The sequence below is a fragment of the Sphaerodactylus townsendi genome, linkage group LG05 (genome assembly GCF_021028975.2).
Source record: "Sphaerodactylus townsendi isolate TG3544 linkage group LG05, MPM_Stown_v2.3, whole genome shotgun sequence".
NCBI classification, from domain to species: Eukaryota; Metazoa; Chordata; class Lepidosauria; order Squamata; family Sphaerodactylidae; genus Sphaerodactylus; species Sphaerodactylus townsendi.
In genome coordinates, this window is record NC_059429.1 from 24,861,791 (window position 1) to 24,885,052 (window position 23,262).

The 23,262-nt window shown below is 43.9% G+C and overlaps 1 protein-coding gene across 1 annotated transcript; it reads left to right on the plus strand.

The window, feature by feature from the left end:
* The first annotated feature begins 195 nt into the window (after nucleotides 1-195).
* Nucleotides 196-22,465, plus strand: HSD17B7 (hydroxysteroid 17-beta dehydrogenase 7). Its single transcript, XM_048497492.1, has 9 exons — nucleotides 196-310; nucleotides 5,453-5,656; nucleotides 9,265-9,357; nucleotides 13,481-13,595; nucleotides 14,573-14,767; nucleotides 16,806-16,910; nucleotides 18,958-19,014; nucleotides 20,956-21,054; nucleotides 22,129-22,465. The coding sequence occupies exons 1-9, from the start codon at nucleotides 276-278 to the stop codon at nucleotides 22,228-22,230; spliced, it is 1,005 nt and encodes a 334-aa protein (XP_048353449.1). The 5' UTR covers nucleotides 196-275; the 3' UTR covers nucleotides 22,231-22,465.
* Nucleotides 22,466-23,262: the final 797 nt, after the last annotated feature.

Below are 23,262 nucleotides of genomic sequence, written 5' to 3' on the forward strand. Positions count from 1 at the left end.
TGGCTAACAGTCTCCATTTGATTCCTGCCCATCATCGGGCTGCAGTCACCACCGTTCTCCGCTTTCATTAGCGCCAGGAAGGGCTGTCTTATTGGTGACACGCGTCAGGAAGGGGCGTGGCTTGAGTTTCACTGCACTGCTTCCCGGTGGGGCTTCCCGGTATATGGGGGCGTGGTCGCACGACTGAGGGGGCGGGGCTTGGGTGATGTTCCTATAGTAGTCAGCGGCTGGGCTGCGATCTTGCCTTCATTCATTCTGATCTTGTGGGCAGCGCCATGCAGAGGATCGCAGTGGTCACCGGAGCCAGCAGGTGAGGAAGTATAACGATGCCTGAAAGGGGGTCCGGCTTTTACTAAAAAACATGTGGGTTCCAGACACGTGTCAGCCAATTGTAATGTATGCATGCAAGTTGCAGACATGAGTCTAAACCCCGCGTTCTTCCATTGGCAGCATTACGCACGTGTCTCATAGTCTCTCCCTTTGGTATTAGTGGGACTGGAATGGGGCTTGTATGTGGTTTGATCTCCTTACTCTGTTTTCTACAGAGTTCTCCGTTGTGACTTTGGCTGGAAAGTGATATGGGGTGGGGGAGATGATCTTGATGACTTTGGAGAAAAATGACCTTTTGGGAGGGCAATGGCAGCCCCACCCAGTTCTAAATGTAGCCTAATATGTGTATTAAAAAACAACAACAGTCAAGTATCATTAATATGAAAATGTCATGATTCTTTTTTCTTTAATGAATGCCTCTCAGCTATGTTTTTGCCTTGGCCAAAAATGCTAGAAAGCAGAAGCAGATCTGTTCCTTACTAAGCCGCGGAATGCTGCCTCTTTGAGAAGTGGGCATCTTTTTTGCCCGCTGTACCCCACACCCCTGCACATCACTCTGCAACAGGTATGAGCAGTGGTGGGATTCAGCAGGTTCGCACCACTTCAGCAGAACCGGTTGTTAAAATGGTGCTTGTAAACAACCAGTTGACAAATTATTTGAATCCCACCACCGGAACCGGTTGTTAAATTATTTGAATCCCACCACTGGGTATGAGTGAAGAACCAGCTGGTGAAGAACCAGAAGACAGGTGTGGGAGGCGAAGTGGAGGACTGAGCATGGCTGGGCACAGTAGGAATGCTGCCACTGCCTCCAGGATTCCAGGTGCCGTGATGTGAAACTTTTTTTCCCAGGTGCGGTACAATGGTTTGGCAAACTATTGTTTGACTCATGCCGGCACTGACTTATCCCTGTTTTTTTCCTTATAGCGAGGACTTTTCCTGTTCCTGGATCCCGTGGACAGCTCTTTAGAGAGAGGCCTACTTGTTTAAAGGATTTGGGAGGGAGGATCAAACTGGTTATTTGAGGACATTTCTAAAATCAGTTTTATGTTCGTATCATATTAGCTGCATTATGGGGGGGTCGGTCTGCTGGGAGAAACTGGAATTAATGGATATTGCCAATTTAGACTGGGTCCAATGCTTAGAGAAAAGGATTGTTGTTTGAAACTTGGCCTCTAATCTCTATCTGTACATCACTGAAAAATAAAACTACCAGTATCAAATTAGTGGTGCGGCTGCTTGTGGAATACTATGTACAATTCTGTTATCTTATTTCAATGAAGATATCTTAGCACTGGAAAAGGCACTGGAGGATCACCTTTGGTATGAGTGAAAAATAGGTTAGAGTGTCTAGGACTTCTTTAATTTAGAAGAACAATTTCTAAAGTGGCACTGAAGAAAAGGCTACAGAATTGTACATTGTTTAGTGAGATTTTTTTTTTTCCTCACTAACACAGAGCTGGAACTTGGGGCCACCTGGTGAAATTAAATTCAGGCCAAGTGAAAGAAAGATTTTATCACAGCATGAAATACATTCCGTGAGGTGTGATAAAACAACACCTTATCAAGGGGTGTTGAACTCCAAAGATATTCCGCAATAGTTAATTGGAACCTGTTGGTTCAGGATTTCAAAAATAGATAAGGCTGAGAAATCGTGAATGGCCCAAAGTTGCCTGTCTCAGGGAAGAGGTTAATGCTGGGTCACTGACTCCCTTCTGGCAGTCTTTATAAAATTAGTTTTGGAAGATGGGGTGTTTGGGATGAGTACACCGTGTAATATTCAGTGACCTGCCTTTTTAAAAAAACTAAGCTCTTTTTTCCTACTTAATGGAAAAATTTAGATCTTTGAAAGTTTGAAATCACACCCTATGCCAGTGGTGGCGAGCCTTTGGCACTCCAGATGTTATGGACTACAATTCCCATCAGCCTGCCAGGGGCTGATGGCCAATTGTAGCCCATGTGGCAGGCATCTGTAATCCTGCTAAGGTATAGAACATAATACTCCATAGGTGTCAAACTCGCGGCCCTCCAGATGTTATGGACTACAGTTCCCATCATTCCCTGCCAGTATGCAAACCATAATTTGCAGTTGGATCCTTTGCATGGTTACTTGACTAAGTCTCTTGAGTCGAGCGTCAACAGTTGCTCATAAGCAGATATGCATGGGATTGGACTGTGTGAGTTTTGTTGCTACTGTCGTTGCTTTTCACCAGTGCTGGGAGTTGCAGGGTGGGAAATGAGACTATCCTGGGACTTTTAGGTCTGTCTGTCTAAATCTGCAATGTCGGCTGGACTACTCGCTGTTAATGGAAATGCATCATATACTTGCTCATGGGGTCTCTTTGTCTAGTATTCCTGCATAGGGGATAGGAGATTTTCACTGCTTCTCCTTCTACAGCAAAAAAACCTCCAGTTCCGCCCTCATGCTATTCCTGAGGGTCTCCCAGGAACAGTATTTGATGGCTGCAGTGGGTTTCTCAGAGAAAGTGCACACCTACTGATGGAAACCTTCTGTCAGTAGAGACTTACCAGGATTTGAGCCCATTTCTTCTAGGGTTAAATTGTAACACAAGCATAAACCTCCTTTATGTTTGTGTCAGCGTGGTATAGTAATTAAGAGCAGGTTCACTAATCTGGAGAATCAGGTTTGATTCCCTACTCTGCCACTTGAGCTGTGGAGGCTTATCTCAGGAACCAGATTAGCTTGTGCACTCCAACACATGCCAGATGGGTGAGCTTGGGCTAGTCGCAGTTCTTCGGAGCTCTCTCAGCCCCACCCACCTCACAGGGTGTTTGTTGTGGAGGAGAGGGGGAAGGGAAAGGAGTTTGTAAGCCCCTTTGGATCTCCTTGCAGGAAAGAAAGGGGGGGGGGGATATAAATCCAAACTCTTCTTCTTTTCAGTTCCTGCTCTAGTGTTCTCAAATATTTCTCTGTGAGAAAATATTGGGGTAGCACAAAGGAATGTGTACAAATTCCCAAAAGAGCTTAATGCTTTCTCTGATCTTGTTATTGTACATGTGGAATAGGAAGGTTTGTGCTCTCTTTTCTGGGATTTTTCACACTGTGTCCTTTTATCCTTGTTACATATCAGTCAGTGGTGTAAAAGGAAGGGATTTTTATTCCATCCAGTTATGTGGAAACTGAGCTGGAAACTGTTGGCCTCACACTTCAGATCATGTTGTCCCAAAAGTGTGGGGCATAAGTGAACGGATTGTGTTTCCCCCTCAGCATTTATCATCTTTGTTTTTTCAAGTAGCCCAGTGCCTCAGACAACAGTCTGTTGTTTTGGATTAGCCATGCCTAATGCTAGAAAGATCATATCTGGTTCTAGGACAGACTGCCACCTTCATCTGGGACCAAATGAAATTTAATGACAGCGCACAGAAACTTACCCGTCTGCTGCTGGATCTCCTGCCTTTATGTTTTGCAGTCAAAGCGCACTTTTTTGTAAAATAGTGGAGATATTGGCATAGGGAAAAAAAGAATGGCATGGAGTCTTTTTAAACACATTTCTTAACTGGTCCCTTACAGAGGAAAATGACATTTGTTAAAGGGGGGGGGGGGGTTATCCCAGACAGTAGTACCTTCAGGGCAGGATTTGGGAAAAAGGTTCAGGGTCCCCGTTTATGGACTCATTGGGGCTGCCCCTGAAAGCAAACCACTTTTGTGAAATTTGTTTTCTTGAGAAGTGTCAGTTAAAACCTTTTTGTTAAGTGTCCTGTCAAACTGACATTCTCGTTTATTGAATGCAATGAGTTGCTGTATGTTTATAAAGTTTGCTTTCTTTGTAAACTGTATTTTAGGTCATATGCTGTGTATACATTTTCTTGAAAAGTGGATGGCGTCAAATATATATTATGGTGTGTAATTTTTCTGCTGGTGTGTACAGCTGCACCTATTTGAGACTTTGGTGTCTTAATATAGTAGTGTTAAGGGTATGCCTAATAGCAAGTATCTCTCTGGTGATCTGATCTAGGGTGGTGGCCCTGTTTGAGGACTGCATCTTTGTTTCTACTTGCACTTTCCTTGTATATTTGTAAATAAAACTGGTACTACAAAGATACCACATGTCTCTGGTGTTCTCTCATTCAAAGGAAATAAACCTTGATAGCTCTTCTGTGGATCTTTTGGTCACTTGGGAAAATGGGGAGATCATGAAAGTATTTGCATGATAATCTTTCCTTTCAGGTGTTGATGTGTGAAACTGGAATATATAGGATGCCTGCGGTGTGCTTTTTGAAAAGTAGCTGCATTTTTGTCATTCATTATTCTGTCTTCAGGGGAGCCTGACAAAACTAAGGCAAAACAACTACTCCTCAGGGGAATTTATCTGCTCTTTTCTTGCCTTCAGTTTGGCCGTGGCTTACATTAATCTCTTCAGTCCTGTTGGGTGACCAGGTCAATGCGTCTTCTCAGTAACCTAGCATGGTAGTACCATAGAGGACCATTCTTTCCCTTGCGTTCAACCCGTCCCATTGCTCCTCATTCAGACTTTCACTTCCTTGCATCCAAAGTCTCCAGTCTTCTGCAAAAAAGGATTGGTTGAACCAGGATTGAGCAGAAGTGTCTACAGCAGTGGTTCTCAACCTGGGGGTCGGGACCCCTTTGGGGGTCGAATGACCCTTTCACAGGGGTCGCCTAAGACTCTCTGCATCAGTGTTCTCCATCTGTAAAATGGATAAATGTTAGGGTTGGGGGTCACCACAACATGAGGAACTGTATTAAAGGGTCACGGCATTAGGAAGGTTGAGAACCACTGCTCTACAGTGATCGTTAAAATTTTTCCAAAAGAGTTGGTGACAGTTACCTACCATAGGAAGTTCTACCTACTGTCCCAAGGAGACATTTTTCTTGAAGAAAGTGTATGAGTTGCCAGGGAGTTTTCTGTAATGAGTGCCGAGTGGCCAGCCTCTTCTACCACGATACGTTTACTGTACTAGGGCTTGGTGGTAGTCAGGCAGTTCCTTAATCCAGGGGTTGGCATATTTCATAACCGTTTCGGTTGGCTCCTTATGAAAGGAGTGAACAATTTGGGTGGACCGCCTGTCCTCTTCAGAGAGTTCCCATAGACAGCCGATTTGTACATTTGATAGCATGCCTCATTATTATTTTCTGTTACAGTGGCATTGGCTCTGCCCTGTGTGAGCGCCTTCTCCAGGAAGATGCCAGCCTCCTTCTGTGTCTAGCTTGCAGGAACATGGAGAAGGCCAACACCACCCGCAAGAAGCTATTGTCCTACTTTCCCCATGCAGACATCAGCGTCGTTCAAGTGGACGTGGGCAAGGTGGAATCAGTCCTAAATGCAGCCAAAGAGATTAAGAAGAGGTACGCAGGAGGGTGGGGACAGGGTGAGTGCGGCTCCCTGTGGCTTTTCGTAAGGAGTCATTTGCTTATCTTAGTTTGCCCTGTTCACAAACAGTGAACAGTGCAATTTTCCAGCCCATCACCGTGTTGCAGAATTTAATAAGTATATATTAGCAGTGCCAGATTTAGATGAAGAGAAGTCCTCGGCTGTTCCTCCTGTGAGATCCCTCCCAATCCTCCATCTCATGACTAGAGGAAGATGGAAGAGTGTTTTAAACAGAGTCAAGCCAAAAACGATGTTGGATGTTTAAAATTCTGCAGTCCACAATTTCTCCTCTAAAGGATGTAAGATGTTGCTGTTAAATACCGTAATAATTGGAAAAAATGTATAAATGTTAAAATGAACACTGTGAAAAACTTTTGGCATAACCTAACTTTATAAAAATTTTGTGGAATAAGCAAGAATTTGTCAAAAATATACGCCTTGGATTTTGAGGCCCTAGATTTTGAGGCCCTAGGCTTCAGGTTGTTGTTGTTGTTGTTGTTGTTGTTGTTGTTGTTGTTGTTATTATTTATTGTATTTATAAACCGCCCTCCCCCAGAGGGCTCAGGGCGGTGAACAAACAAATAGATAGAGCACAGTAAAAACAAGTTATAGATAATCATTAAATATGGCTCTATATATTAAAATCAACCCCCAATTAAAATGCAGCATCTTAATATCAGAATTACCGATGGCGTCCTACTCATGGTCCCCTAAGAGAGGGGGGAGGAAGAGGGAGGGGGGGAACGGCAGGGTTGCCAAGTCTATAGTTAAATCTGGTACTACATTTTAGTCTAATGTAGCAATGTAAAACTTAAAAGCCTTTTAAAGTGGTCTGGATACTTGCCAGCAAATAAAAAGGCTGGCTTGCCACAGGAAGGATTTAAGCACATGAAAGAATGCCGTTCTACATGTCCTCAGAATATATGGGCAACCAAACATGTTTACAATTGCATCAGAAGTCCATACCCAGAGATTGTAGCCAGAGTTTCAGCCAACTGCGGTTTTCAACTATCAGGCGAAGAAGTTCAGTCCCACCATGCAGTGGTTATTATCAGCCCTGATCTGGATGGCTTGGCTAGTACGATTTTGTCAGATCTCAGAAGCTAGTAGCAGGATTGGCCCTGATTAGTACTTAGATGGGATACTATGAAGGAATACCAGGCCTTTTCTGCACGGGGCCAAAAACAGCAGCCCAGGGACGGAAAAAATCGGTCCCTGGGGTGCTGTTTGCACAGGCGCCGCTGTCCTGTGCGGCCCCGAGTGGCGTGAAGGCGCCGCTTTCCACCTCCCTTCCCAAGGGCACCGCTTTCCCGTTCCCCCCCCCCCCCACTCATCTCGTCCTCCAGCGTCATTCTGGAGGGCTGCTGAGACCCGCCCATGCTGCCCTCCGACCCCTGGGCTCCCGTGCGAATGGCCCCCTCCCCTCCACTGGCATAATTTCTGCTGGTGGAGAGGCGCCCTTTCCGCCGTGCGGAAAAGGCCCCAGAGTCACTATGTAGGCTACCTCTGTTAGTCTCTTGCTTTGAAACCCATAACCCATATTATGAAACCAATATAGGTTTCATAAGTTGGCTGTGACTTGATGTCACTTTACACACGCATCGAAACAGAGGCCATTTCATGCCCTTGAATGCTGTAATCCCAGGTTTTGTTTAGTTTAAAGAAGTCATAAATGCTATTATTTTGTGTTTTTTGACAATTTTTCCCTTTCCCATTTTAAATTTATCTTTTCTGCACCCCCTTCCAACATGTGTGCATTTATTTTTTTAAACTCTCAAATAGTTTTGCACTTGCCTGTAACACTTTGAAGACTGACTTTTTTTGGGTATGTCATAAGTTTCCATAGGCTAGAATCTACTTTTCCAGCCTAGTTTTTCAAGATACATTATTGACATTTCATGCACAAAATTGTTTGGAGAGGTTATTCTGAGGGGTTTTTTTCGCCATCAAAGTTCATGACAAAACCAAATTTTTGTCATGTAAGATCTTTCCTTTGGGCCCCTTTAGGGTAACAAAGGTAGATCTTGATTCAACAGTCAGAAGTTTATGTGACAACTATTGTGACTGACATCAATGGCTGCCAAACTTTCTGAAGTAGGAATCACTTTTAAAAGTTACTTTGCAAGTAGGTCCCAAAAAGTAGCATAACTTCACACTATAATCCCTGGTATGAAATACAAGAATCTCACACCATTTAACAATAAACAAGTTTTTTTTAATTTTCTTTTAAGTATTTTCAAGTGTATTGCATTCCTGAACAGCAGGGTATATTTTAGCATATTTCATATATTAAGTATAGGCAAGACCAAACCTCCTATTTCTTTTCCCAGCACTCCCTGTGCTATACCCTCTTGGCCCTGGGGCCTACATCAGGGTCCCACCCCAGCACTGAAGAGCCACTGGCTGAAGTAAGGCTAGTGCAAGCAGATATTAATGTGCCTTTTGAGAAGTCCCATCATTTGGCAGCAAGATGCCAAGCTAAATTTTGTAGATTAATACTGAGTTGTAAAGTTCTTTTAAAAGGGTGCAACTCTTCAGTATATCAATTATAACTGTTTCTGAGGACAGTCTTTCTGTTCTCTGTATTCTTCCAAGGCCTCCGTCCTGGCTAGCTCTGTTGAATTCAGTGGGGGTTATTTCTGAGTGAATGGATCAAGCAATAAAAACATTGAGTGCGTTCTTAATGTAAAGTTGATAAGCTTTAACTCAAAATTTGTATTTCCAATGAAAAAGCTAAAAACCTTACCAAAACATAGTACTGTTTTGAGATGTTTGCTTTGTCAGTCTAAGCTAGAAACCCAATTAAAGGCTCAGAAGTATTTTCACCAACTGTTTTCATTCTAGAACAGTTTCTAGCTCTAATTAGTAGAGATAAAATAAATAGAAGTCATCTTGGTGCAGAGTGACTTCCCCTTCTTCCTCCATCTCCTGACATTTTGAATTCAAAGTAGTAACTCAAGCAACTTACATTTTAAAGCCTATCTGTGCCATGTCTCCCGTTGGAAACAATGCTTGACAGAGCCAAGAAAGGAAGTTACTACATGTTACCATGGTGTACCTTTTGGCCTTTTTTATGATATTGTGGTACTTTTTAATGCCACACTACTGCATCCAAGTGGTAATAAACACCTTAATGTTTGTGAATAGTGAGGTATAATTGAAGGGCTGTAACTGGAGGGGGGAAGTTAGGAACTTGTCTTTGCAGGCTTGGAGTTTGTTATAATTGGTTCTTTCCTGAACAGTCCTCCTATAATGCATGATGACCCAGAGTCTACAGCATTGTGTGGATTAAACCATTTCCTGGTCTAAACCTCTCCAGGTTCCAGGTGAGGTTGGGTTATATATTTAAATGCTGTACGGTACGATGAATACTTGCAAGCAGAAAGCCACCATATTGAAATAAACAATCAACTACTGGTGCACAAACTCCCAAATTATTTTACCACAAAGGAAGATGGTGATCAGTTGAACCAGCCATGGGATCCTAATGCATGTTTTTTATATGACTAGTTCTGTGTTGCAAGTGTTCAAGATTGTCCTTCTCTTCCAACAGTGACTAACAATAATTAATTCTGTTGTGCAGGTTTCAGCATGTGGATTATCTCTTCTTAAATGCTGGGATCATGGTAAATCCACGTATCAGCCTCTCAGCTTTTGTGCATGGACTTTTCTCGAGGTACAGCATATCCATCTCACCAGTGGATCTTAATTCTCTGCCTGGCTTTGTGAATGGAAGGGATGGGACGACTAGATGTTTCGGTATCTAGGAGTTTGCTTTGGTTGGCCAAGTGAAATTGTAGATGTAGTCTCTGTCATTACCCATGTTACAAACCAAGCACATAGAATCCCCATGGATCTCCTTCCTCTAAGACAGACTGCCACAATTTTGACTCTTTTTGATGTGAAGAAAGCAAAAAAATATTACCCAAGGTCACTGTGTTGTTTTTCTTCTTCTGGATGTAACCCAACTAGAGTTCTAAGAATGTCAACATTTATTTTGAGTATAAAGTACATTCCTAATCTTCACAGAGCTACATTTCGTGACATGAAGATAAAATTATTAGCGGACCAGAAACAAAACTTTAAATTAAACATAGCGCAGATTCACTGTCTGTTCCCTCTCCCTGTTAACTTCATTTGTTAGGATGGGACCCATCCTAAGATCTCCCCACCTAAGATCAAAACCAGTGTTTGAGTAATCATATTGCAGAATGAAAGTGCTAGCTAACTTTAGGCACCAGTGTGTTTTTTCCTCAAACATGTTAGCTTTAGTGCAGAGACTTGTTTAGAGCTACTGCCTGTCAAGAGCATCTGTTTTGGCTTCCCATTCCACAGGAAGCCATAATGCCCTTGAAATCCTGCTCCTATTGGTCAGGATTTTAGAGCACATCTTAGGCTGTCATGGGATGGGAGAAATGTCATGTTTAGCAAGAGGAAATCCTTGTGCCCCTGGAACACTGCCCGGGATCCAACGTGCTGGGTTGATATGCATATTGGGTTGGATCCAGACTCAGTTTTTCATCAGTGGAACGTTTCAGAATTTTTCTGTTCTGTTGCGGCCCACTGATCTCCATAAAGCACTGAGAAATAGAGATCCTTGGGGAACAGCATGAAGAAATGGGTCTGCAACGGGAAGGCAGAATTGATGGAGATTGCCAGTTAATCTGGATCTAACTCCTTAGAGCACCAGGATGACTGACTGACTGACTGACTGACTTATAAATATGGCTTGAAGAAAGATTAAAGCTGTGGTTGAAAAGGAAGCAAGCAATATTTTGAATTGGGCAAAGGTTACGGGGGGCAGGCATGGAAGATATGGGGAAAGAAGTCTTCTGGTCTCTGCTGCTTCTGCTCACACTCGATATGAGGGGTTGATGTGTTGGTTTGAGAGAAAATGCCTGGGTTCACAGTAAAGCCAAGAAGATCCTTGGAATTAAAAGCTCTTACAGAGCCTAAATGAGAAACTACCAGGGCCAGGATTGGGTTGACAGAGGCAGGAAAAGAGAGGATCACATTTATCTGTAGCCCTTTGTGGCCTTTCTGGTTTTGTACCATGGAACCTGTACATACACACACATCTTGTAGGACCAATATATCTTTTTTCCTGCTGTTCGCAGTTCTATGGAGTGTTGTTAAGAACAGTAGCCCTAGTTGGTCATTAGCCTTAAATGCAAAAGGCTGTCTTTGCCCTATAATAGGGGCATGGGAATTGTAGTCCATGAACATCTGAAGTGCCAGAGTTGGACACCCCTGCCCTATAATTCTACGCCTCAGTAGAAAAAACAAGTTAGAAAACAATGGGTTTACGTTGGATGTTTGCAGTATGCTTTGCTCATGTGCATTAAGAACTGGAAGTAGTCTAATTGTAGTTCTGGGTTGTTGTTGTTGTTTTCAAAGCTGCTGCAGCTGGAGGCATAGGAAAACTCCTAGGCAAATGTCAAACTTCATTTGCTGGGCACATTGCACTCCTGTTACAATATCAGTATTTGGAACAATTCTGGCATCATATTTCCCCCTCTCCTTTTCACGGTCTCCTTTCCCCGTATCGCGTTCATTGTGAACTTGCTCCTTGCTTTCAAGGTCTTTCATCCTTGGGCCCTCCCCTGATCTCCTTCCTCTTCCTTAGGTTCTGTGCCCCTTCCAATGGGGGAAGGTTTCTTCAGGCATAACTAGGGGCTGTTGGCCCAGTTCTCTTCATGCACAACTCTTGAGTCCAGTAGAAGGAGCTCTTTGAATCTTTGTTCTCCTTGCTGTGTAACATATTGCGCAAGTGATCCGAGTTTATTTACATATTTCCTTCTGTCACAAAATCCATTATGTACCTCTTTTTGTACTGTTTCCAGTTCATCCTTCTTACAGTTAGCAAGTTGCAAACAAAAACTCCAGATATGAGGACAACATGACTTTATGTATCTATTTACTTCACTTATACCCCACTTTTCTCCCTCATGATCATGAGAGCTAGCAGGGTATAGTAGTAAAGAGCAGGTGGACTCTAATCTGGAGAACTGGGTTTGATTCCCCCTTCCTCCACATGAGTGGAGGAGTCTTATCTGGTGAACCAGATTTGTTTCCCCACTCCTACATATGCCTGCTGGGTGACCTTGGACTAGTCACAGTTCTATAAGAACTCTCTCAGCCCAATCTACTTCATGTTGTCTGTTGTGGGGAGAGGAAGGGGAAGGAATTTGTAAGGCCCTTTGAGTCTCCTTACAGGAGAGAAATGGGTATAAATCCAAACTCTTCTTCCCTACTGAGACCTCAAAGTAGCTTGCAATATTCTTCCCTTCCTTTTCTTCTCACAATAACCCCATAAGAGGTATGTTAGAGTGATTGTGGCTAACCCAAGGTAACACCAGCAAACTTCCCTGGCAGAGTGGGGACGAACTTAGATCACCCAGATCCTAGTCTGATAGTCATTCACCACTACCCCACACTGGCTATAGTATTATGATCTGCATTCTGTCTTTTCACTACCTGGTTAACTTCTTGTTAGACTGTGCATTGGGTTAGAGGGCCATGAGGGCAGGCTTAAAATGGCCATGGACTAACAAGTGGTTATTTTTATTTCCACTTGTACAGTGCTCTTCCTCTATTGGGTTCCTCTAGGTCAGTGGTGGCAAACCTTTGGCTGATGGGAATTGTAGTCCATAACATCTGGAGTGCCAAAGGTTTGCCACCACGGCTCTAGGTGGTCTCCCCTTCAAATACTGACTAGGCCCAACCCTGCTTAATGGCAGTGATGACACATCATAAAGTGAAACAAAAGTTTCATTTTGCCCAATTTGTGTTACTTCATATATGTTGTACAGAAGCAGGATTGGTTTTTGATTTTTATATAATACATGCCCAAAGTGGTTTACAGTCGCCATCTTGGTTTTTCCTGATGACAATCCTGGGGGTCATGTTTTCACCCCTTCCCATTTTACCACGGAGGAACTTGCTGCTTACAGATGAAGGCTGCAGTCATTGGATATCTCTGGCAACAGCATGAGTGACTGCTTCCCTCTGTCTTCCCATTCAGACTTATATCATAGCTCCACTGTTTCCTGCCCCTTGTGTATAGTTGCCACCAGTGTTTGTTGTAGTGGATAGCTCCACTGTTTCCTGCAGCCTCTTCCTAAAAGTTTACCTCACATTCTATCACCACCCCTCAAAAGTTTGGTTTCTGATTATTTAGGAAACCTTTGATTTAGAATAGTGTCATTCTAGTATGCTGTTTTATGTCCACAGTATGACTTATGTGAAACTTCCAGATTGAAACTCAGCCATTACATCCATCTTTTGTGTGGTTGTGATTCAGAGAAGAACCATGCACACAGCCAGTGAGTTTTCTCTCTTTAGCCACTCAAGTAGGCACATAATAGAGACTTTCTGGGTTGAAGTAAGGGCTCTAGTTCAGCATCTGGTTTCCCCCAGTAGCCAGCCAGGTGTCTCCCAGGAACAACCCAAGCCAGGCCTGTAGGCAAATTTACTAATTAAAAGCATCATCATAATAACATACAAGAAACTCCAGATACTTTCCTGAATTTTCGATGTTGTCTTGAGAACCCCTCTGAAAAGCTGGTCTCCATACTGTCACCTCGGAACTACTCTAAAATGGGCTGAATAGAAATAGTTAAGGATTCTGTCATTTCCCACGGGGGGGGGGGTTGCTCTCTTATTACCACCAAATAATCTTCCCTACCTCTGTAAGAAGGGGGTAATGTTTATATTTTTAAATTAATTGTCCAGTTAAGGGCAGCTGTATTCCCTCTTGTTCAGGATACGCTGTAATTTTTGTTGTTGTGTGTTTGCAGGCAAGCAGTTCGGATGCTGACCACAGCAGAAGGCTTGATGACCCAAGAGGACCGCGTCAGTCCAGACGGCCTTCAGGAAGTCTTTGAAACCAACCTTTTTGGGCATTTCATACTGGTAGGGAAGCTTTTGGCCTAGCACCTGGGTTCTACTGGATGGTGGGAGGCCGTCTTGCTTGGGTGTTCATCACCATCTCTCAAGGAGGCAGGACAAACTTCTTGGCCACTCCCACTTGCCCTGCTGATGTCATCAAGCCTCAGTATCTTCCTGCCTCACTCAGGGAGAGCAGGACTTTTTGTAGGCTCTTCAGAGTTTCAGTGCTTTTGGTGTTCGTCTTTTTTTTCACCTTTACTTGCTGTGTGTTCCTGGGCTTTTCTCTCCCCCCCCCCCCATCCCCCACTGCTATTCCATCTGTGTCTGGGGCATGTGTGACAGAAGAAGCAGGGATCGTCGGAGTATCTTTTCCCGCCACCTTCTGTTTGAAGGTAGTTCATAATCTGTTGTAGGTGCCAGCTTCGTAGAAGGCTCTCCAATGTACAGCTTTGTTAGTTCTGAGATAGCTGCCATTTTGGGTGCCAGAAGAAGAAAACAACGCTTTTGAAAAAAGTTTGACTGAAACATTGCTCTGAGATTCCAATTCCTAAGTGAAAATCATGACTTGCAGATCACATCTAGAATCTGACCTGCCACATCTGCTTTTTTTCCCTTGTGGTGCTCTTTTTGCCTAGCATTGGTTGCTTGGAATAGTGGCATTTGGCTTGTGTACAGTCTATAACTGAAAGCCCAGTGTCACAGTGTCATAAAACCACCTTCCAGAGCACCAGTTTTCTCCGAGAGATCTGATCCATCATCTGGAGATCAGTTGTAATTTCTGTTGATCTCCAGTCACCACCTGGAAGTTGTCAGCCTTAATTATACATTAGTTTGTCGACTATTGCCCAGTCCCTTTAACAGAGGCTTAATGGGATGTTGTTCACCAGGTGATTTTGTTCTACACAGAGCCTCTGTTCCAGAGAGAGGACTTTTTTTCCCCTCCAAGCTGTTTGTCAATTCTAGTTGGAGTCTTCTGAAAACTTGTTTTTTTGTCTTCACAGATCCGGCAGCTGGAATCCTTGCTTACCTGTTCTGAAAGGCCCAGCCAGCTCATTTGGACCTCCTCGATCAGTGCCCGCAAGTCTAACTTCAGTCTGGATGACTACCAGCATTGCCAAGGCAAAGAGGCCTACAGCTCATCTAAATATGCCACTGACCTTACCAGTGTGGCTTTGAACAGCCATTTCAACAAACAGGTGAGTGTTGTTAATTCCTTCTCTGCAATGGCCTATTGTTTTTCAGAAGAGGAATGAGGTTGGGGTGATCTGCCAGAAAATGTTGATGAAGTATGATGCGACTTAAAGTGCTACAGAGTTTAAATATGTAAACAATGCCCTGTGAAATGTCTAAATCTGGCTGGGGAGGGGCCTACTATGGTTTTTGCTTTCTTAGGCAATATGAGGAATTTTGTTCAAGTATGGTTTATGTCTTAATTTGTTCAGGGCACAGAGTGGTTTGCAGGTACCTTTGGTTTTGGTGCAGGATTTGAGCTATTTCAGAGGAGGTTTTCCTGTTGTTTTGGCTTTGTTTCATCTTCCTGCATCCTTTTCTCCTCTCTCCTCTGTAGTGTTTAGAAAACATGCAGGGTGTGTCACAATCTCTGTTCTCCAAGCACACCACAAAAGTGCAGCTTGCCTGCATCAAAGGAGTGCAGGAATTTTGGTGCACTCCCACTATTTGCATTTGAGTTTGCTGACTCATTTTCTCCTATGTGCAATCTCCTAAATATGGGCAAAGCATCTACAAACATACAAGCTGGAATCCTGAATTTCCATGCGTTGTAACTGAAAATCACATTCATTTCCCAATAATTTCTGATCACATACCTAGGCATTATTCCATGTGTGGTGAACATAATGAAGGTACCACAGTAGTTCTCATTTCGAAGACATAGGGTACTGAGGTTGAAATGCATTAAGTTCTCCAACGCCTACTGGCAAACGTAGGCAACAGGGACTCCCATATTTCAGGGCCATAGTTTTGATCCACTAAGTCAAACTGCAGGTGTGCAGAACAGGTGGTCCCGTGACTTTAAAAATTGCAGAGCAGAGAACAATTCAAAACCTCCCCAGCAGATTTACAGAACACCTCTTTGCAAACCTTTACAAATTGACTCTTTCAAATGTATTGATCATATTTGTACCATGCCATTCCCTTAAGACTATGTTTTCATCAGGATGAGCAAGTGTGAAATTGGACTGAGATTGCAAGTCCTGCTCTGTCCTGAACCCTGACCACTACCACCACCACCCGGCTCCGGCCTGGACCTTTTATCTATTGCATCACATTAGCCTTCTTTTTTGTAATCTACATAGCTTCTCATATGGAATCAAATGTTTGAAGGCTACCTACCCTTCCCCCAGCAGATCTATTTGCAAGAAGGTGCTTGGAGACCTTCCATCCTTGTGGGTCTTTCCCAGTGGTGGGATCCAAAAATTTTAGTAACAGGTTCCCATGGTGGTGGGATTCAAACAGTGGCGTAGCGTCAAAGGGGCTGGGCGGGGCACAATGGGGGCATTGCCGGGCATTCTGGGGGCGGGGCATTAATATTTTCTCTGTTACTGTAAAAAACTCTTACTGTAAAAAAAAAGTTCCTAATTTCCAGCTGGTATCTTTCTGTCCATAATTTAAACTCATTATAGCAAGTCCTATCGTCTACTGCCAACAGAAACAACTACTTCTCCTCTAATTGACTGCCTGTCAAATACTTAATACTTTCAAATACTTAATTTTGTTTCTTGAAATCAAAAGAAGGATACTTTCCTTAAACAAGGAACTTTACCATATTTCTAAAACATGTTTTTAAAACAGCCTAACAGGGAGAGTTATCCCATTTTCTACCTTCGCTAACCAGCCACATAGGAAACAACAGGACTTTATGATTTTTGGACCTAATGGAATTTCTAACGGAAAAGCAGACCCAATTAGTAACCCCCTCTCGGCACACACAAATAATTAGTAACCCACTCTCGGGAACTGGTGAGAACCTGCTGGATCCCACCTCTGGTCTTTCCTGAAGAATGCTTTCTCGGAAATAATCCCCCTGGGATGTAGAGCAATTGGCATGCATAAAGATCAGAGTGGAAAACTACCTGGAAGAGGGAGGCAGCTCATCCCTCCTTCTCTTAGTAAGCCAAGTGACTGCACATCTTACTTAATGTGGGGTCTGCTGGATTCACTTTCCCCCCCGGCCCAAAACAACCTTTTGCCTTTGTTTCCCCTCTTTCCCAATAGGGTCTGTATTCCAGTGTTATGTGTCCAGGAGTTGTGATGACCAACATGACCTATGAAATCATGCCTGCTTTCATCTGGAAGTTATTTCTCCCCATTATGTGGCTGGTGAGTTGGGGCAGCTTCTGAAACCCTTATAGGAAAAAGAGGGGCCATAACTCACTATAGAGGAGGGGTCCCCAACTTGGTTCCCAAGGGGGTCATGGCATCCACTCACCCCTTGTACCTACCAAGTGCTTCTAAAAAAGTAGGAGAGGCTTTGGCCCAGAAAGGCTTCAGATTCTTTCTCCTTCAGGGTACTCCCCATTCTGAAGATCCCAAGTATTGAATGTGTTGGTTTGGCATGGGACATTGAGGAGAGTTTGGCTATCTGGCTGGTGTACCAACCATCTAACATACCAGCCAATACCCTGCTAAAGCTGTTGGGAGTAGTGTCAGGCTGGGCCTTGGAGTTTCCCAGGCTAATTGTTATGCAGGGCTTTAACCTTTAACCTCCATGTTGATATGCATACCTAAAGGACCTGCATACCTAAAGGACCGTCTCTCCCTATATCGCCCTGTTAGGCCCCTCTGCTCCTCGGAGGCAGAGCTGTTGGTGGTTTCCGGCCCCAAAGCGAGCTGGCTGGTCTTTATGGCCCTGGCCCCTACCTGGTGGAACAGGCTCCCAGGTGAGATCAGGGCCCTGGGAGATATACAGAGTTTCCGTAGGGCCTGTAAAACAGACCTGTTCCGCCAGGCATTTGGCCAGCCGGGTAACAACTCCTTTCGCTATAAATAATATCTGGCCTCCTGAGAGCACAAGAAAAGGGGGAGGGAAGAACTCTGACGCCATCGAAAGAAATATAGTTCTCAAATTTAGGAAGTGTAGATCGTTTTAACTGTTTTTAATGTATTTATAATATTGTTGTTAACCGCCCTTAGCTCCTAGGGGAGGGCAGTATACAAACAAACAAACAAACAAACAAAATATGGCTGTCTCCATGCTGAGCTGGCGATTCTGGGACTTTCTCAATTTGTGTCAGGTCCCACGCATGAAGCAGGCCACAACCTGGATTTAATCTTTGGTATGGGTCGGATATTGGCCCAGTCTCTGTGAATAGAGTGCTGTGGTCAGACCATTTTGCCCTGAAGGCCTGTTTGAGCACCCCAGCCGCTCCCTGTGTAGGCGGTAAACTGATTTATGCATGCCTGTGGAGCTTTATGTTAGATGAGATGGTAGAGGACTGGTATAGCAGCAGTGGCATTGTGGCTAAGAGCAGTGGCTAAGAGCAGGTGCACTCTGATCTGGAGGAACCGGGCTTGATTCCCAGTTCTGCCGCTTGAGCTGTGGAGGCTTATCTGGGGAATTCAGATTAGCCTGTGCACTCCCACACTCACCAGCTAGGTGACCTTGGGCTAGTCACAGCTTTTCGGAGCTCTCTCAGCCCCACCCACCTCACAGGATGTTTGCTGTGAGGGGGGAAGGGCAAGGAGATTGTAAGCCCCTTTGAGTCTCCTACAGGAGAGAAAGGGGGGAATATAAATCCAAACTCTTCTTCTTCTTTCTGAAGCCGGTGATGAAGTGGCATTCTCTTTGCCCCCAGTCCAGGCCAGCTCCTTGGTATATCATGAAGCTATAGAAGACAAAGTGGGAGCTGAGATTACGAGAGCAAGTTTGGCAGAGAACACCTAATGAAGCGGCAAGATCATCTTATAGGGTGCTTACGAAATCCTATGAGATTACTGTGCAGTCATCATTACAACAGCTAGCTCTCACTTGACACAATTGTTTAGGATAATTAGGCTGTTGACTGCCTTTCTGGAGGGATCCTCAAATACTCCGCATTTGGTAAGCTGTGAAGCATTTTGTGAGCTTTTTTGCGGATAAAATCTTGTCACTCCATCAGAACCATCAGGTCAACATTGATACAGTTAGTAAACTGAAAGCCCATTGGTACACTTGTTGGCCAATGGCTCAGTTTATTGCTAGTAGATATAAATCCAAGGCATGACTGCTGTCTCATTGTATAGTAACAGAATGCATGTTTTCTGCTTGAGCACTGGTTGCTGTAAATGTTTATGTGGGGCAGGGTGGGGTCAAGTAGTGTTTCCTACATTTTGCCGTGCTGTAGAAGGGAGATCTGAAAAATTAAACTTTGTTTTGCTCTGCTGTCAGATCCGCTTTTTCACCCACACTTACACATTGACGCCCTACAATGGAGCAGAAGCACAGGTAAGGGTCTTTAATCTGTAACATTCAGGCTGGCATTAGTCTTTTATGTCAAACCATTCCCAGCCATCTTCTCTGCTTCTGTTGGCTTGCCTCCCAGTCAAGTAAGTAGGGAGAAGTTTATTCCAGGGATCCCCAGCGTGGTGCCCGAGGGTTCCATAAAGCCCCCCACACCTTTCCTGGTGCTCACCAGGTGTGTTATTACAAAGGTGGGGCAGATGGCGCCTTAACTTTCTCTGCTGCTGTTCAGGTTTTTTCTCTCCAAAGGCTACGAATATGTCCCAGCGGTCCTTAACCTCTACAATGCTAAAATGTCACAGCAACATTTGTATTGGGCCCCCCTCTGGATCGGTGCTTGGAACCGATCAGTTGAGAGATTACAGTCTGTTTTCCTCTATAAGATTTTTGGAGTGCCCCCTGTGTACCATATGCAGTCCTATGCCTGGAATCTGGACCGCATCTTTTAGAAACCAGTGCCTGGATGCTTACATTTAAGTTTTGGATTAGAGTGTGTTTTAACACAGAATCCAGCAGTATAATTTATATAGCGTTGCCAGATCTACAATCTTTGGAGTGGTGGTCGCTCATAATAACTAAATTATCTTTTCTTGGCCTGTCTCTAGAGGCCATGCTTATGCTTCCCCCGAATGAGATCCTGACTGCTATCAAAAGGAGGGTTTTTTTGATCAAGAACAACAATTTCTTATAAGTCAGTCCAGGAAGACTTGTTCTGCCAGTCTTGGCATTCAGCCCAAACTAGGTCAGATGGCTAATTGTCTTTTTTTACAAAGCCCAAACATAGGTATATAATAACAAGGGCCAGATGTAACACACCCTCCACCGCTTTGTTCTAATGGCCGACTACAGAACATTTGAACTCATGACAGACATTGTCCCTATCATTTGAATATGCCTGAAACTCATGTGCATATCCTTTTTATCTGCCCCCAATACTCAATTTTAAGATGTACCATTCCTGCCCTTGAGTCTGATTCAAAGCCAAAGAACCTCTATAATTTAAAGTTGGTACAGTTGCTGGACTATGGCCATCACTAGGACGTTAAAAGCACTGGCCTGGGGTGGGGGTGGGAGCCGCCATTTTGCCCCAGGCCCCATCCTGCTTCCCCCCCCCCCCCCCCCCCGGGGCTTTTTATTGGGTAAGATTCTGATTGGCTTTGCGAAACAAACTTTTTTTAGCACAGGTAGTATTAAGACCCAGCATCTGTCTCCTATTAAAACTTGAGCACTGCTCCCATTTCTCTTGACAGCTCGTTTAGGTAACAGTCCAAGTTATGGTGCTATTCCCATACAGCTGCTGTTATGCCAATACTTCATGCCTGAATGTAACTGGTGCCATATCCAGGATTGCCAGCTTCCAGGTAGCACCTGGAGATCTCCCGTTGTTACACCTGACCTCCAGAAGACCAAAATCAGTTCACCTGGAGAAAATGGCTGCTTTGGAGCATAAACTCTATGACATTATACCAGGGGTGTCCAACTCTGGTGCTTCACATATTCATGGACTACAATTCCCATCAGCCCCTGCTGGCATGGCCAACTGAAGTGCCAGAGTTGGACACCCATGCATTATACTCTCCTGAGATCCCTCCCCAGACTCCATCCCCCAAAATCATCAGGTATTTCCCAACACAGACCTGGCAACCCTAGCCATATCTTTTCACCTCTCTGCCAGGCCTGCATTCCATCTCTCACACCTATCCTTTTGGCACCTGCTAAGCTTTGTAGAAAGGCCCCACCTACCTCACAGGGTGTTTGTTGTGAGGGGGGAAGGGAAAGGAGTTTGTAGGCCCCTTTGAGTCTCCTTGCAGGAGAGAAAGGAGGGATATAAATTCATACTCTTCTCCTTCCTAGATTTAGGCAGAGCTTGTCTGAATTGAAGGGGTGTTTACAACACACTGCTCATTGCTTGCCCTTCTCGTCTAGGTTTGGCTATTCAAGCAGAAGCCAGAGGTGCTGGACCCACTGGCAAAATTTCACAGCTGTATCACATTCCTTGGGAAGAAATATGTTGATATCCGCAAGGTAAACACACCTGTTTGTTTTAATTATGCAACAGCTGTTGTTTCATTCATGGCATCTATGTGAATTCTGAAGTACGGAATGGGAGGCAGGCCTTTTATGAGGCAAGGCAGCAGATTTATACTTACCATTACCAGAGGTGCTCAACACAGATTCAAAGGGTACATTTTGCCAAAAACTTCTCCTGGGCCAGCCCTCATTGAAAGTCATTGCCTGGAACCTTAGGGATTGGAAAGGCTAAAATATAATTTGGCATTTCCTTTTTTTGTTTGTTTAAAGCTTACTACACATACAGAAACTTTTTAACAGATACAACTTTGTTGCCCCTTGTTTGGCACATTGTGGCAGACTCTTGCTGACGACAAAATTAAGAAGCCAGTCCCATTAGAAGTTATTAGAACAGGAGACAACAATAAGTATTTGAAAAAAACCCAAACAAACCTTGATACCAGTATCATTTATTACTTGCATGAATACTTCTAGTAGATTTTTTTTTAAAGAAGCAGCTTCAGCCAGCTAGTAGGACTGGTGTACGTGAAAATAAGTTTTGGTGTGTATATCCCTAGCGAGATGAAGAATCCTGTATGTGAAGGTAAGAATTGCATCTGTAGTTTCTGCAGCATCCCAGATTAACAACACTGCAGTTTCTTTTGAGCATGTGTCAATAGTGCTGGTCAGTTGGTTTACATGCAGGGAGCTCTGTAGCTCCTGCTATCTGAGGCAGCCAATCAGCATTAGCACAGGTTATTGGGTCCATTCTGTGTACATGCATAGCAGACTGAGACCAAGAAATAACTTATGCCCGTATTAAATTCAGTAACAAGTCTCAGCAAATGATTGGTTTGGTGCCCTACCCAGGCAGGCTGAACCTCCTTAGGGGAAACGGGCTTAACTCATCTGCTGACCTCCTTCTTTGGAGGTTTTTAAAGAGAGGCTGGAGGGCCATCTGATAGGAGTGCTTTGATTGTGTGTTTCTGCATTGCAGGGGGTTGGACTTGATGGCCCTTGGGGTCTCTTCCAACTCTATGATTCTATGCTTCTATGACCTTTCACCGCTGTGTTCTGTGTATCTTTCAGATGGATATCGACAGAAGCCTGGCTGAGAAATTTTACCAGAAGTTGTTGCAACTCGAGAAGGAACTTTTGGCGAAATGTGGCAGCCCGGCACCTAAGCAATAACTCATTAATGTCTCCTGTTGCCTATCTTCATGGCAGTGGGACATTTTTCTTCTTGTTTGCAAAGCAAACCTCACTAAAAAAATGACATCAGGCTTTCCTGGGAATGATGAGAGGAACCAAAAAGACTTAATAATCTCTCCCTTCAGTATCCCTCCCTCTCAGTGTCTTGAACTTTTTTACTGCTATATACAAACTGTCTTTCTAATAAACTAGCTATGCATAACTGTTGGAAAAATGTTGCATCTGGCTTGCACTTCCTCCTGCCCCATGGCTGGCAGTTTGCTGCAGCTCAGGAAGTACTCATCTTCAGAAGGAGGTAGGAATGTTATCAAGTGTCTCAAAATGGGTCCGGACCTTTTTAGTTTGCATACCTGTTTCAGGAGGCTACCGATGTCTGAATTTCTCACTGATTCAGAAACTGACTGCCTTCTTCCCATTTCCATGCAAGAGAGACAATAGTATTTCCTCCAGCTCTTTCCAGATCTGGCAGTCATGAATGGGGCTTGCTTTCCTACCCATCCGGTTCTCATCCACAGTACAGTTCCTCTGGAAGGTCCAGGTCCACATTTTCATCCTAGAAGTACAGTTCCTTAAGGTTATGATTTCCTACTTGAAGATGTCTGCAGCAGGTAGTAAAGCAAACTACTCAATTTGACTGAAGGAGCTGCTATTCATGAAAGTGGGCTTCTTTATCTCACTCTACCTCATACTGCTTCTTAACTTAGTTCTGAGCAAATTACTAAACTATGCAAAACTAGACCACATTTGAGTAGCTGTAAAAATCAGTCACAAGTGCAGTCAATTTCACAAGGGAGCGGGTGACAGGTCTACCGTTACCATCTAATAAAAGAGGTAATGTCTCCAGGTGATCTGTTTTGGAGCAAGGAAAAAATTAAAAGATTTCTAGCCTCAGAAAAATAGTTACATTCAAAAGTCATGTGAGGCAGAATGTCTACACTACCTATCAGAGTACAGCATCTTAAGACATTTCCCTAGATGGTAAGGCGTTTAGGCACACTAACAAGGGCACTC

Coding starts and splice junctions, on each gene's coding strand:
- HSD17B7 (XM_048497492.1), top strand. CDS start 276: ATGCAGAGGATCGCAGTGGTCACCGGAGCCAGCAG. Junction 13,596..14,572: donor TTTTTGGGCATTTCATACTG/GTAGGGAAGCTT, acceptor TTGTCTTCACAG/ATCCGGCAGCTGGAATCCTT. Junction 21,055..22,128: donor AATATGTTGATATCCGCAAG/GTAAACACACCT, acceptor TGTATCTTTCAG/ATGGATATCGACAGAAGCCT.